Here is a 13,730-nt window from a genome sequence, read left to right as displayed (position 1 = left end):
ACAACTTAAATTGTAAGTAAAACCTCTAATCATTTTTTGTAAGTAAAAAATGATATTTTAGGAGCTTCAGTTAGCATTTTTTATGTTTACACCTTATTTGGGGGAATGAAATCATATGAATTTCAATGAAGTAAAGAAACAAAAAATTATGTTTGCTAGAGGCAAAAGTTTTGTTTGTTTGTGGTCACTAATACTCTGCCTATGGCCCCATCTGCACTATACATTTAAACAGTGCTTTTTTTTCTTTTTTTAAAAAATGTTTAGGGGTACTTTCATTTTCCTACTCATATTGAAATACTGCCCCTCAATGAGGCCAAACTAAGATTCACAAAATGTTTAGGGGTATGTGTATGTCTGCATCCCCCCAGAAAAAAAGCACTGCATTTAAAGCAGTTTCAGCTTCCCCAAGGAATTCTGGGAATGGTAGTTTATTAAGGGTATTGAAAGTTGTTAGGAGACACCTATTCTCCTCATATAGCTGCAATTCTCAGAGTTGAGGTGACCAGAACTGTACACAGTACAGTGGTACCTCGGGTTACATACGCTTCAGGTTACATACGCTTCAGGTTATAGACTCTGCTAACCCAGAAATAGTTCATCGGGTTAAGAACTTTGCTTCAAGATGAGAACAGAAATCATGTTCCAGTGGAACAGCGGCAGCAGGAGGCCCCATTAGCTAAAGTGGTGCTTCAGGTTAAGAACAGTTTCAAGTTAAGAATGGACCTCCAGGACACGGGTGGCGCTGTGGGTTAAACCACAAAGCCTAGAGCTTGCCGATCAGAAGGTTGGCGGTTCGAATCCCCGCAACGGGGTGAGCTCCCGTAGCTTGGTCCCTGCTCCTGCCAACCTAGCAGTTCAAAAGCACGTCAAAGTGCAAGTAGATAAATAGGTACCGCTCTGGCAGGAAGGTAAACAGTGTTTCCGCGCGCTGCTCTGGTTCGCCAGAAATGGCTTAGTCATGCTGGCCACATGACCCAGAAGATGTACACTGGCTCCCTTGACCAATAAAGTGAGATGAGCACCGCAACCCCAGAGTCGGCCATGACTGGACCTAATGGTCAGGGGTCCCTTTACCACTGTATTCCAAATGCAGATGCGCCATCTGTATCATGGCATTAGGATGCAAACTTTTATTTTAAATTCCTGTCATTATGATCCCTAGTGTTGAATCTGCCTTTTTCACAGCTGCCAAACAGTGGGTGGACATCTTCATCGAGATGCCTACCACAGCCCCTAAGTCTTGTTTCAAATATCCTTGTTTTTGCCATTCACATAAACCTGAATGAAATGCCATCTCTGAAATGCATCTGGTTTAAAACAGGCTTTGATTGTCTGACTGCTAAGAGGTTAAAATAAAGGATATCTATATTAAAGGTAATAATTTCTCTTGAAATTCGGTAAGCTCTGAGAAGGGTAGGGATGTGCTATCCTTGACTTCTACAGGGATTGTACTTTGCAAACCTTTTTGAAGCTTATTTTGGTACATGAACTCTCTCTCTCTGAAACTACAGCTGCTGTCTGCGCTATCTGAAAATAATGTGACAACCAGACTAAACTGAGCACTTGAATTCACACCTTATGACAGCACAGCAAATTCAGATGGAGCCATCCCTGTGTGAGCCTAATAGCTATAATTAGCAAGTACAAGATTAATCAACTGCTGTGTGTTTAAACATATTCAGAGCAAAAAAGGGGCCTACAAATCAAAACCAAGAGCAACTGCAGCCTATCTGTACAATGTGAAGATAAAGGCACAAATCTTTCAACTGTCCAGAAGCTCGATCTACAATTAGCAGACGTTTATTCTGATCTGCTTCCTGTTCATTTCTGCACATCAAAATCCTGTTGAAAGTATAGCTGCAGTGGCTAGCTGAAATATCAGCGACCCTGAAAAGAGGCTTGAAACTATCTGTTTGACAAGTGACTTGGAGACTGGTTTCCTTAGAAGTAAGGTCCAACAAGTCCAATGGGAAGTATTCTTAAGTAATGTGTCTAGGGCTGCAGCCTTTAATAAACAAGTGGTGCATAAAATGAAAATCTTCTCAGTTGGATCCTGGACTAGATGACTCTTGGGGTCCCTTCCAACTTCCAATGACAATTGTATGATTCAGTCTTTTGGCTTCGGAATGGGTTGCTTAACCCTGATGAAGAACCTTGCTCATTGCTTTGCTTTGGCGTTCTAATAAAGCTATTCCCCTGCTGTCACCACAATACTATAATACTAATACTAATATATTATTGTTACCCCGCCCATCTGGCTGGGTTTCCCCAGCCACTCTGGGCAGCTATTTAAGGCTGTTAGGCATATCATGGAATGAATGAAATTATAAAGCTTTGTGAGTTTGCCATCACAGTTTTTCTTCTTCCTTTTGGGCATAGGAGCCAACTTCTAGGGGCCACGGTCCCTTCAGCCCCCTCTCAATAACATTTAGGGGGGGCTGGGCCTCCCTGCCAAAGTTGATGAAAATTATTCAAATGGGGGGTTGTCTTATGGTCGATTATGCAGGGTGGGGCTTACCTGCCCCCTCCCAATATTTTATTAGGCACCCTGCTTTTGGAATATTTTGCGAAGAAATTTGACAGGTTTTGTTTGTGCATGGCTTTCCTTTTTCTTTTTTTCTTTTTGGTGAACCACTTGATTGAGACATCCTTTTCCTATGCAGATCCGAACTGCGGTTGAATTCCTTGTCCAGTAGGTGGCGGTCATGGATCCTCTGTGACCTCCGGGGAAGCACGAAACTGGCAGCAAAAAGATCAGAGATGGTTAGGTAGCCGGATGCTCTGTAATTCTGGCACTGAGCGCAGCGAAGCAGCGGGAATCCCCTTTGAAGTGCTAAGCTCCTGATCCCTCGCGCCGCTGCAGAATCACAGCCGAGAAGCAGGCAGACTCATTATCGCTGCCTTGTCTAAATTCATGAAGGGGCGACTGTTTCCCCTGACAGAACATGCCAACGCGTCGTCCGCGGGATCCTTCTAGCACGGCCCCGCCAGACACACTTCAGACTGCCAAAAGAGTGGCGCATTTGCCACCCTTATCGCAGGCAGCCCTCCAACAGGTGGGGCGGAGGAGCCGCACGGAGGCGGCGTGCCTTTGATGCGCTTTGTCAAAACATGGAGGGCTCTTCGCTTTGAAATGCATCGGCTCTCGGGGCGGATGTGTGAAAGAAAGAAAAGGGTGGGCGGTGGATCGCCTCGGACAGTGGAAGGCAGCCTCTTCCAGAGTCAAACTGCCGGCCGCGTCGCTGCCAAAGCCAAGCAATTAATTGGGCGCTTGCAATCGACTAGTCCCTAAGGGGGAGACAGCGGAAGCGAATGTAGGTGGGCGGAAGGGATGAGATAGGGCGAGATATATCACAAGGTGATGGTGCTGGACATAGGAGCCAACTCCTAGAGGCCGAGGTCCCTTCAGCCCACCCAGTGCCGGATTTACGTATAAGCTAAACAAGCTATAGCTTAGGGCCCCACTCTCTTGGGGGCCCTAAAAAAATTTAAAGGAAAAAACCCTGTTATGAATAAAAAATCATTTTAAGTTAGAGCTTAATAATTATTTCACTATTAATATACTTCTTAATTGTACAGTATTTCAGTTCAACAATTACTTTGATAAAATACATATTTTGTTATGTGCAAATGGCTTTAGATACCTATTAGCTCCATAAATTACCATATAGCATATATTCAACACAAAAAAACAGCAACAATTTGTTGTTGACAAAGGACAGCTGGATTTATAAAGGGCCCCATTACCTTCGGTAGCTTAGGGCCTCATCAAAATCGAGCCCTGGGCCCACCCCCAATCAAATGTCTGAGGGGGTCAGCTCCCCCCCCCCCGTTGATGTGCATTGCAAGTCAAATGGGGTGTGTGCACCCTGCTATGTAATCAACTATTTAGGGCGGGGCTTACCTGCCCCCCCAATATTGTATTCAAGCTGGCACCCCTGGGCAAGACATATCATAACATGGTGGTGCTGGAGGTGTCACTGAATGAAAGCCCCCCCCCCCACCTCACTGAAATCAAAGAGGAGCTAGCCTCCTTCCAGCTCTTCAGTTCAGCACTCAAATAGCATCTTGAAAGGCATCTTCGGAGGACGTGCAGAGTGCATTCTCCTAGCTCCTAAATTACCTGAGCTGCCTGCCTACCATTTCTGTAATCAAAAGAGGAGATCGAGCCCCAACACCTCTACGTTTCATACGATTAGCATGATTTCTTCAATTGATGCACGCTCAGAAAGAAGTCTGATCCCATTAGAGTCCACGGGGCTTTCTTCCAAGTCAGTGAACATAACATTGCACCTGAGGCTGTAAGCTTGCACACGCCAAAACACACACACTGTGGGTCAGCCCCATTGATCCCCGAGTTGCTGCTCCCCATCGTAAGTAGCTGGCTTGCATAGGAGCAATCCTAGTCATCTCACTGACCTTTCCCAGACGCTGCTTCTCTAAGTTGAAACCCCCCAAAATAAGCGGCTTCGAGAACAGCAAAAGTGAAGTTCCCTCATTTCTATACATGAGGGATGGATTCAGAAAAGACATGGCTGGGAAAATGCAGCTGCCACCCAAAGAGAGACCTTTCGCAGCACTCAGGGTGATTCTTTGTTCCTAGGCATGAAGAGAGGCTTTTCTAAGCACACGGTGACATTTCATCACAGCCATGAGTGATGAAAGCCAGAAGCAGGATGAGGTGGAACTACATAAGAAAGGGATCTGTGAAAGATTCGGGACAGACAAAAGAGAGCGCTTCTTCCCACAGCACAGCATAGCTATGAAACACTCTCGCCCAGGAGCCAGTGATGGCCACCCACTTGAATGCCTTTGAAAACAGGTTGGACAAATTCATGCAGGAGAAGGCTGTCAGGGGCTGTGAACCCTTGTGGTGATGTTCTACTTCTACTCTCTGAGACAGTCAGCTCCTGAACATCTGTTGCTGGGAATCGCAAGTGGCGAGAGTGCTCTGGTCTTGCTTGCAGGCTGGCCACTTTGAAAAGAGAATGCTGGACTAGATGGGCTCTTCTGATAAAGCCAGGCCCCAAGAAAGATACATCACACGTTTGGGGAATCCAATATAAGGAAGAGAAGCAAGCCCACATCAGCAGAGCTGTGAGCTCAGAGGGCCAAGAGGTGTCGGCTGGAGGCCTAGGAGAGCAAAGTGAAGGCAGTGGGTTTCTTCAGATGTACAAATTTCTTTCATGAGCCTCTCTGTGTGGATTGGGCCCTCTGCTCCACTCAGAAAAGAAGGCACAAGTTTGCCAAACATTTTTCTATGCTTTGTGTTGTATGCAAGTCTGCATCCTCTCCTCCAGGCTGATCGGTGGGCTGAAAATCACTAATAGGATCCCAGATAGGTAGGTCAACATGGGAAGATTTCCTCATAATTGTATTTTCATACCAAACAATCTTTAACCCAGGCCCCGTCAAACTTTCTATACTGCAAAGGCCCACTTGGGAGGACTGTAAATTACTAGCCCCCCCAACCTGAAAGTGGACAGAAGTTCACTGCTGGTTTCACCAGCTGAATTTCCACACAGCTGTTAAAGCACAATAACCCTGCTCTCTCCAAACACCAACCCTAAACCATGCAAAGAGCTCAAGGGGCATTAGTTATAAACCTGTTTTGTTACTGTAGGCCAGGTGTGGGGAACTTTTGGCCCTCCAGATGTTGCTGAACTACACTTCCCATCAGCCCTTGCCATTGGACATGCTTGCTGAGGCTGATGGGAGTTGCATTTCAGCAACACCTGGCAAGCCAAAGGTTCCTCACACCTGCCACAGGTCTTTCATCCCTTGATCTTAGGCTGAAAATACTGCATTCAGTGCAAGGCCAGACAAGGTACTGTACTTTAGATGGGGCAGTGGGGTTGGGGGCAAAAGAGATCTAGGTTTGCAGAGGCAAAGGATCAGATACCCTTGAGCTGAAAAAGAAAAGCTTCCCCACTCCTTTTTCTTCGGTGATCATTCATAGCCCGACTTCCAGTAGGTGCTATTAGACAAATGGGAGGTTTCTGATCTCTTTCTGAATGGGGTATATAGTGAACTGGAAAAACATCTCACCCTCCTGGAGAAAGATGCCAGGAGCAGGAGCAGCTCTGCAACTACAACCACCACCCTGTCAGGTTGAGGCCACATCGAATTACAGTGGTGCCTCGCAAGACGAAATTAATTCGTTCCGCAAGTTTTTTCGTCTTGCAAGTTTTTCGTCTTGCGAAGCACGGTTTCCCATAGGAATGCATTGAAAATCAATTAATGCGTTCCTATGGAAACCGCCTTCAGACCAGGTCCGGGGACAGTCTGTCCCCCGACCTCTTCTGAAGGCTGGGGGGGGGGACAAGGACTTTTCTTCCCACCCCCAGCATTTTAAAAAACCCTGGGACAGTGGAGGACTGCTCCGCTGTCCGGGGCGATCTTAAAATGCTGGCGGGCGGCATTTTAAAAAACCCCGGGACCTCTTCTGAAGGCCGGCGGGGGGCGAAAGTCTTTGCTCCCCCCTGCCTGCCTTCCCTGGAGAGTGGAGAAACGCAGCGTGTTTCTCCGCTATCCCGGACGGCTTTTGAAGGCAGGCGGGGGGGAGCAAAGACTTTCGCCCCCCGCCGGCCTTCAGAAGAGGTCCAGGACCTCTTCTGAAGGCTGGCGGGGGGCAAAAGTCTTTGTCCCCCCTGCCTGCCTTCCTGGGGGCTTTTAAATCGCCCCGGGACAGCGGAGAAGTCCTCCTCTGTCCCGGGGTGATCTTAAAATGCTGGCGAGCGGCAGCGAAGCCTTCGCTGCCACCTGCCAGCATTTTAAAAAACCCCGGGACAGCGGAGGACTTCTCCGCTGTCCCGGGGCGATCTTAAAATGCCCCCGCCTGCCTTCAAAAGCCGTCCGGGATAGCGGAGAAACACGCTGCGTTTCTCCACTCTCCCGGGAAGGCAGGCAGGGGGGAGCAAAGACTTTCGCCCCCCGCCAGCCTTCAGAAGAGGTCCAGGACCTCTTCTGAAGGCCAGCGGGGGGCAAAAGTCTTTGCTCCCCCCTGCCTGCCTTCAAAAGCCGTCCGGGATAGCGGGAAGCGCTTCCCTGCTATCCCGGACTCCTTTTAAAATGCTGGCGGTGGGGAGCAAAGCCTTTCGGCCCCCGCCGGCCTTCCTGGACCTCTTCTGAAGGCCGGAGGGGGGGGAAAGGCTTTGCTCCCCACCACCAGCATTTAAAAGAGGTCCCCAGAGATTTCCCTATGGGCTTTGAGTTTGACACCCCTGCACTAGATCATCTCAGCACTAGGAAGAACATACTGCTGTCCATGGTGCTGACCTAGTGCTGGTGAGAGGCAAGGCAAAGGTATGGCAAAGCTAGGAAGTGTTAAAGGAGAAAGGGAGGCAGAGTCACAAGACTTAGCTGCAAGTAGGCAGGACGATGGACTTGCTGGTATGTCTCATTGAGCTTAGTGGGCCACTTGCAAGACAACATACAGTGGTACCTCGGGTTACAAACACTTCGGGTTACAAACTCTGCTAACCTAGTAGTACCACCTCGGGTTGAGAACCTTGCCCCAGAATGAGAATGGAAATGTGCAGTGGTGGCACGGCAGCAGCAGGAGGCCCCATTAGTGAAAGCGCACCTCAGGTTAAGAATGGTTTCAGGTTAAGAATGGACCTCCGGAACGAATTAAGTTCATAACCCGAAGTACCACTGTACATATAATAAGGCTACAAGAGTTTTGCGCAGCTAGTGAACAGTGGGGGTCAGTTTTTCTAAGAGCTCAACTAGACAGGATATGGAAATTTCATTAACTGGATCTCCCACTGTCCATCCGCCAGCTGCTGGTCCATTCTTGGGAAACCTAGGGAATATTGTAAGAACATAAGAATGTGCTGGGAATCACAAGTTGGGAGAGTGCTATTGCACTCAGTTCCTGTTTGCTGGTTTCCTAGAGGCATCTGTTTGGCCATTGTGAGAAAAGGATCTTAGACTATATGAGCCATTTGCCCAACCAGCTCTTAATTTTGTTCTTATAAATTAGTCTCTTTAAAGCTCCCATTAGTACTACAGAAAAAGTGCACAGGGGGTGACTACTGTATGTGAGATGGGAAGAATACCCCTTCCCCATTCTGCAGCAATGCCTTAACAATGTTCCCATTGGCACACTTACTAAATGAAGCTCCACTGCTTCCATCAACCCATTTTGGTTGATTAACATGCTATGGCCTTTTAAATGTGTTTGTTGGGTGGGCTTATTGGTTTGTTATAGTCTTGTGTATTTGGTGTTTTCATTTTTATGTTGTGAACCACCCTGCGATCTTTGGATATACAAATTTAATCAATCAATATTTAGTTTACCCACTTACTGACATTTAATCACACTTTCTAACTTAGCTGTTAACTGTTTTTGTAGGCTCTGCAGAGCTGCCATGTACAATCACCGTTAGCAGTCTTTGCAGGAATTTTTGCAGTTTCCTTTACTAGACATCTAGCCCAAACTTTAGAAAATGCTGAAATAACAATGCTGAAATAACCACCTGCCTTTTGTTGCAGGTTTTAGAAAACACTGAACTAAAGCAATCACAAATTTTTTTTTATATAAAAATAAATTTTTATTCTCAATTCTTCAATCTTTATTCAATCATGATTCAATATTCAATCTTTATTCAATTTATTCAATGTTATGTGTTCTTGCACATTTACCTATATATGCTCTGCAATAAAACCAACATATTTCTGAACAAGATCTACCACGCTATCCCATATCCTAATGCAGGAGTAGGAAAAGTTTGCTTGGAATCCATATTGTACTCTTCAGTTGAATTTCCTGAGAACTGGGTTGGAAAGTGATAAGGCAGTCCAGGTAATGGAAATGGATAAGGTGGATTTTGGAAGGGCTGGTACTTGCAGCCAGGCGGATTGGGCCACAAAGAAGGATTTGGCATATAAGGTAGAAGGCTGGGTGGGATCCTGGGCTGACATATCAGACAGCCGGGAAATGAAGGCCACAGGCCTCGGCGATAGTCTTGTAGCTGTCGCTTAAGTTTCATCCTGCGATTCTGGAACCAGTTTTTAACCTAATAATAAGAATAATAAAGTAAATTCAGAAGCTAGTAGTCACAGAAACAGCCTCATGTTCTCAGAATGCACAGTCACTTACATCAATGGGCCATTCAGACCAGTTTCCACGTAACAAAATGGCAGCGCTACCATGTATTTAGTATTGTACAATGAGTCTCCCAAAGCAGACCATAAACCACCCTCTGCAATGATCTCAAAGAAGCTTCCCCCAACTGGTGCCTGTTTTTGACTGCAAGTACTGACAGCTCCTGCCACTGTGGCCAATGGTCAGGGGCAACTAAACCAAAAAAGATTCTCCACCCCTAAAGTAGTAAAGGTAAAGGGACCCCTGACCATTAGGTCCAGTCGTGACCGACTCTGGGGTTGCAGTGCTCATCTCGCTTTATTGGCCGAGGGAGCCGGCGTACAGCTTCCAGGTCATGTGGCCAGTATGACTAAGCCGCTTCTGGAGAACCAGAGCAGTGCACGGAAACGCCATTTACCTTCCTGCCGGAGTGGTACCTATTGATCTACTTGCACTTTGCCGTGCTTTTGAACTGCTAGGTTGGCAGGAGCAGGGACCGAGGAATGGGAGCTCACCCCATCGCGGGGATTTGAACCACCGACCTTCTAATTGGCAAGTCCTAGGCCCTGTGGTTTAACCCACAGCACCACCCATGTCCCTACCCCTAAACTACAGGCTATGAAATACAGAAGCCAGTGCCTAGATGTGAGCACGGTGCTCAGCAGGGAAGGGCAATGGAGCAATAGATAAAAGTGGCAAAATGATATAGTAGTGGGTATCAGTCAGTTAAGAGGCTCCCTCCCTGATGCCATTTCCTATCCAACTAGTCTATCCAAATTTTACATGCTGTTTGGTACTATCACCGAAGCAGAGAGCTGTAAATACCTCACTGGGTGTATTTCTAAAGATGCTGTGCAACTTCCCATCAAGGAGGCTGTACTTGCATCCTGCACCAAGCAGGGGGTTGGGCTAGATGACTTCAGAGGTCCCTTCAAGCTCTAGTTATAAGTGTCTGATCAAGGGCCTGGCAAGCCTATTGCTGTGATCGGTAACTGGACTTCCCGCGGATACGAAATGTGCTCAGGGCAATGCCTAGAAAATCAGTGATTCCTCCCGTTGGGGATGGAGGCAAGGGAGGACACAGAATCCCACCTTCCCCAAATTTGAACCCTTCTGCTTAGACCTTAGCAAGCTAGTCGGAAGGGAGTTTTCTAATCAGGTTCTATGAAGTAAACATAGAAACTCTCCGCAATCCAGAGCCCTGGTGCAGACTTGTGATAGCAGGGAAGATCCCACAGGTTTTTAAAGCTGTGATCTGGGCAACTAGCTCTACTGAGCAAGCAACATAAACATGCAGAGAACTGCAGTCTAAGCAGTGACCCCAAACACACCTACTATGGAGCTCATTCCACAGGAAGGCATATTCGCACTGTTAATTATGCACTACGATACTAAAGGGCAGCGAGGCTGTCTAAATGACCATTTCCCTTCCACAGTCTATAAACTGTCTGAATAAGGCCACAGCGGCTCTTCCAAACTTGGTGCAAAAATATTCAGCATAATTGTCCTACATCTGTAGGCATTTCACTGACAACCTCGGGATGCCCAACCTAAGTGATTTACCAAATGACTGTGCCCTAGGTCTTTTGATGAGCGAGCTGGATAAATAAGAGGTGGCATGGGCATAATCCTGCGGCTGGTCTTTTTTGCTAAATGGATGCAAACAAGCCATGTGGATAAGACAGTTGCCAATGCTCCCATCTGCACAATGCAGCGCTCAGCAAGAATTCCCATTTCAAAAGGCAGCTTGGCACCAGTCCACAAGGCACTTCTTTTCTCTAAAGTAATCTCACAGCAGGTTCTTCAAAGATAAATGGATTTGTGGCTTGCCAGGGTGGCCCCACCAAGAGACACTCAAAAACTGCAGACTCTTAATGTCCAAGTTACCCCTATGCTCATGTTTCATTTACAGTACTTAAAGCATTTAGACTAAGGACGTTCCTTCTAAAATGGCATGCAACACATTGCAATCCTTAAGCTTACTTATTCAAAAGTAAGATGCCATGAATTCCATGGAATTCCATGGCCACATTCTTGTCCTACACACACCGCACTATTATACCATTTTAAACTATCATAGCTGCTTCCCCCAAGGAATCTTTGGAAATGTAGTTTGTTAAGGGGCTCCTTAGTCCCCCTCACAAAGTTACAATTCACAGAGTAGTTTTAACAATCCATCCCTCCTCTTCACAGGGAACTCTGGAAATTGTAGCCAGGTGAGGGGAACATGGCTCTCAATCCTCAACATGCTCAACTACAGCTCCCAGAATTCTTTGGGGGAAGCCATGATTAAAGTAGCATCATAGTGCTTTACATTGTATGGTCTTACACTTTAGTAAGTGCACTTGAGATTTCAGCAATAACTGAAGACTTTTCAGCTTTTTATTACTACATTTATAGCCTGCCTTTTCTTCCACTGGGAAGCAGGCTACCCTTCTATGTGAGATTCATATGGCATTTGTTTCCATCCTTCTTCATGGTTGTTCAGGGCAGGTCATCCTCACAACCACCTTGTAAGGTAGGCCAGGATGAGAGCCAAGCAGTGAGCCAAAAGTTTATCTATTGCAGAATGTGGATTTGAATCCAGATCCAACACTTTTTCATCTTCAACAAGCTCCTTCTCTAGTTTGCACAAACTGCTACTTATCAAAAATTTCATCCCTCTTACATTTAATACCCTGCTTTTCCCCCCATCACAGACTTCAGGCAGTGTACTTGTAATTTGCAAGTGGTCTCCAAACCATCCCCAGACCTGCTTAATTCTAATTTCCACATCAATACTGTACAGTAGTACCTCTGGTTACGTACTTAATTGGTTCCGGAGGTCCGTTCTTAACCTGAAACTGTTCTTAACCTGAAGCACCACTTTGCTAATGGGGCCTCCTGCTGCCGCCACGCTGCTGGAGCACGATTTCTGTTCTCATCCTGAAGCAAAGTTCTTAGCCCGAGGTAATATTTCTGGGTTAGCGGAGTCTGTAACCTGAAGCGTATGTAACCGGAGGTACCACTGTATATCAATAACGAAACTGCTTCTTAAAGAATTGTAGTTCAGGAAGAGCTTTCCAAAACCGCACCTCAAGAGGCAACCCGACTACTCAGGAGTAAGTGTCTCAGACTTACTGCCTACAGCACAGGCCAGTCACTCACCTGCTCTTCCGTCAGGTGCAGCTCCGCAGCCAAGCCTTGCCTTTCCCACTGCTTCAGATAGGTTTGTCGCCGGAAGGTGCTCTCCAACCTGCGGAGCTGCTCCATGGTGAACGCTGTGCGCAAACGGGAGCAGTGCCGTCGATCCTCCCGGTCCAGGTTCACGTCGGAAGCGGCGCTCTTGCTCTCCTCCCTGACCGAGACCGGCTCGCTTGCGCAGGGTCCTTCGCCGGCTACGAAAGCAGGAGAGCAAGAAGTGTGAGCCAAACTTTCCTTCCTTTCCTGAGCGCACCTAGCAAGGTCTCGCTGAGATAACCCCAAGCAGGGGGCGTCTTTTCTCGCCAGGGCTCAATGGATAGAATGCTCCCCCCCCCCTTTCTGAGGGAGAAGAGGCAACACACCGCGCCTCTCCCCAGTTTTTTCTCACGCCCCAATAACAATTTCCACTCCTGAACGCGGGTAGACTCGGGGAGCGGCAACATCCATTGCTTAGTGCATATCTTGTTGGTTTTAAAAGGACTTGTTCCCAAGTGTACCCTAAAAGCATACCCCTCCCCCCAAATAGCGCAGAATTGCTATTGCGCCCTAGAGGAGGTTCTCCAGTACTGCTCAAAAACTAGCCAAGGCGCTTGGCGAGGATTACGGCCTTACTACCACCACGTGACTGCCGGGTATTGCCACTAGTCCTCAGTGAGGCCGGTCCGGCGTTTGACTTACTCTTGCATGGCGAGCCATCGACGGCAGTTTCACGCGCCTCGCTGCATCCTTCTCCTCCACTTCCGACGGCGGTGGCGTCTCCTCTGCGCAATCCCATAGAGGGGCATGGCTTTTTGGGCTGGGCCTTCCCTAACCAGGAGCTTCCTTTGCACAAATTGGGAGCGCTCGGAGCGGGCACGCAGCAGATATGGGGCTTGCGCGCGATCCCCGGCTGATCGCAGGCCTGCTGACCCATGTGCGCACGAAACACGCCGACCTCCACGCTTCTCCTGCAGGGGGCCAGCCGTCCACTGCAAATTTATAGGCGAGAGCGAGCACTTAAGGAGGAAGATTCGCACCTGGAACTCGGGGCCGGCCGATCTACAGCGCCCCCTCCCGGCAATGCAGAGTTGATTTCCAACACACAAACACCAAGTGGGTGTGTCTTATCTTAGTATCAATATACTACGCCCTGTCCCAAGGGTGTTTCGTTTCTGCTGTTATCTGGTGGTCATCTCCTTATTTTAGCTGGGGAAGGAGATAAAAGATTTAAACGGAGAAGGAAACTCACCCTCCCCCACCCAGTGATTGTTAATTCTGCATAACTGCCTTTTAGAGATGTCCCCCCAAAATGGTTTCCTAAAATCTGGGAACATAAGATCAAGAAATGCGAAACTGGCATATTGCCTCCAACGCTTCAGGTTACAGACTCCACCAACCCAGAAATATTACCACAGGTTAAGAACTTTGCTTCAGGATGAAGACAGAAATCGTGCTTCGGTGGCGCGGCGGCAGCAGG

The 13,730-nt window shown here is 47.5% G+C and overlaps 1 protein-coding gene across 1 annotated transcript; it reads right to left on the bottom strand.

Moving 5' to 3' along the window:
* Positions 1–8,677: 8,677 nt before the first annotated feature.
* Positions 8,678–13,187, bottom strand: LOC309370751 (homeobox protein pv.1-like; the record flags this gene model as incomplete). The annotated part of the gene is made up of 3 exons (XM_081912859.1): positions 8,678–9,023; positions 12,239–12,468; positions 12,953–13,187. The coding sequence occupies 3 exons, from the start codon at positions 13,185–13,187 to the stop codon at positions 8,694–8,696; spliced, it is 795 nt and encodes a 264-aa protein (XP_081768985.1). The 3' UTR covers positions 8,678–8,693.
* Positions 13,188–13,730: the final 543 nt, after the last annotated feature.

This window comes from Podarcis melisellensis (assembly GCF_964234715.1).
Source record: "Podarcis melisellensis genome assembly, chromosome: 5".
Classification (NCBI taxonomy): domain Eukaryota; kingdom Metazoa; phylum Chordata; class Lepidosauria; order Squamata; family Lacertidae; genus Podarcis; species Podarcis melisellensis.
Note: the sequence above shows the minus strand (reverse complement) of the source record. Positions and strands in the feature narration are given on the sequence as shown.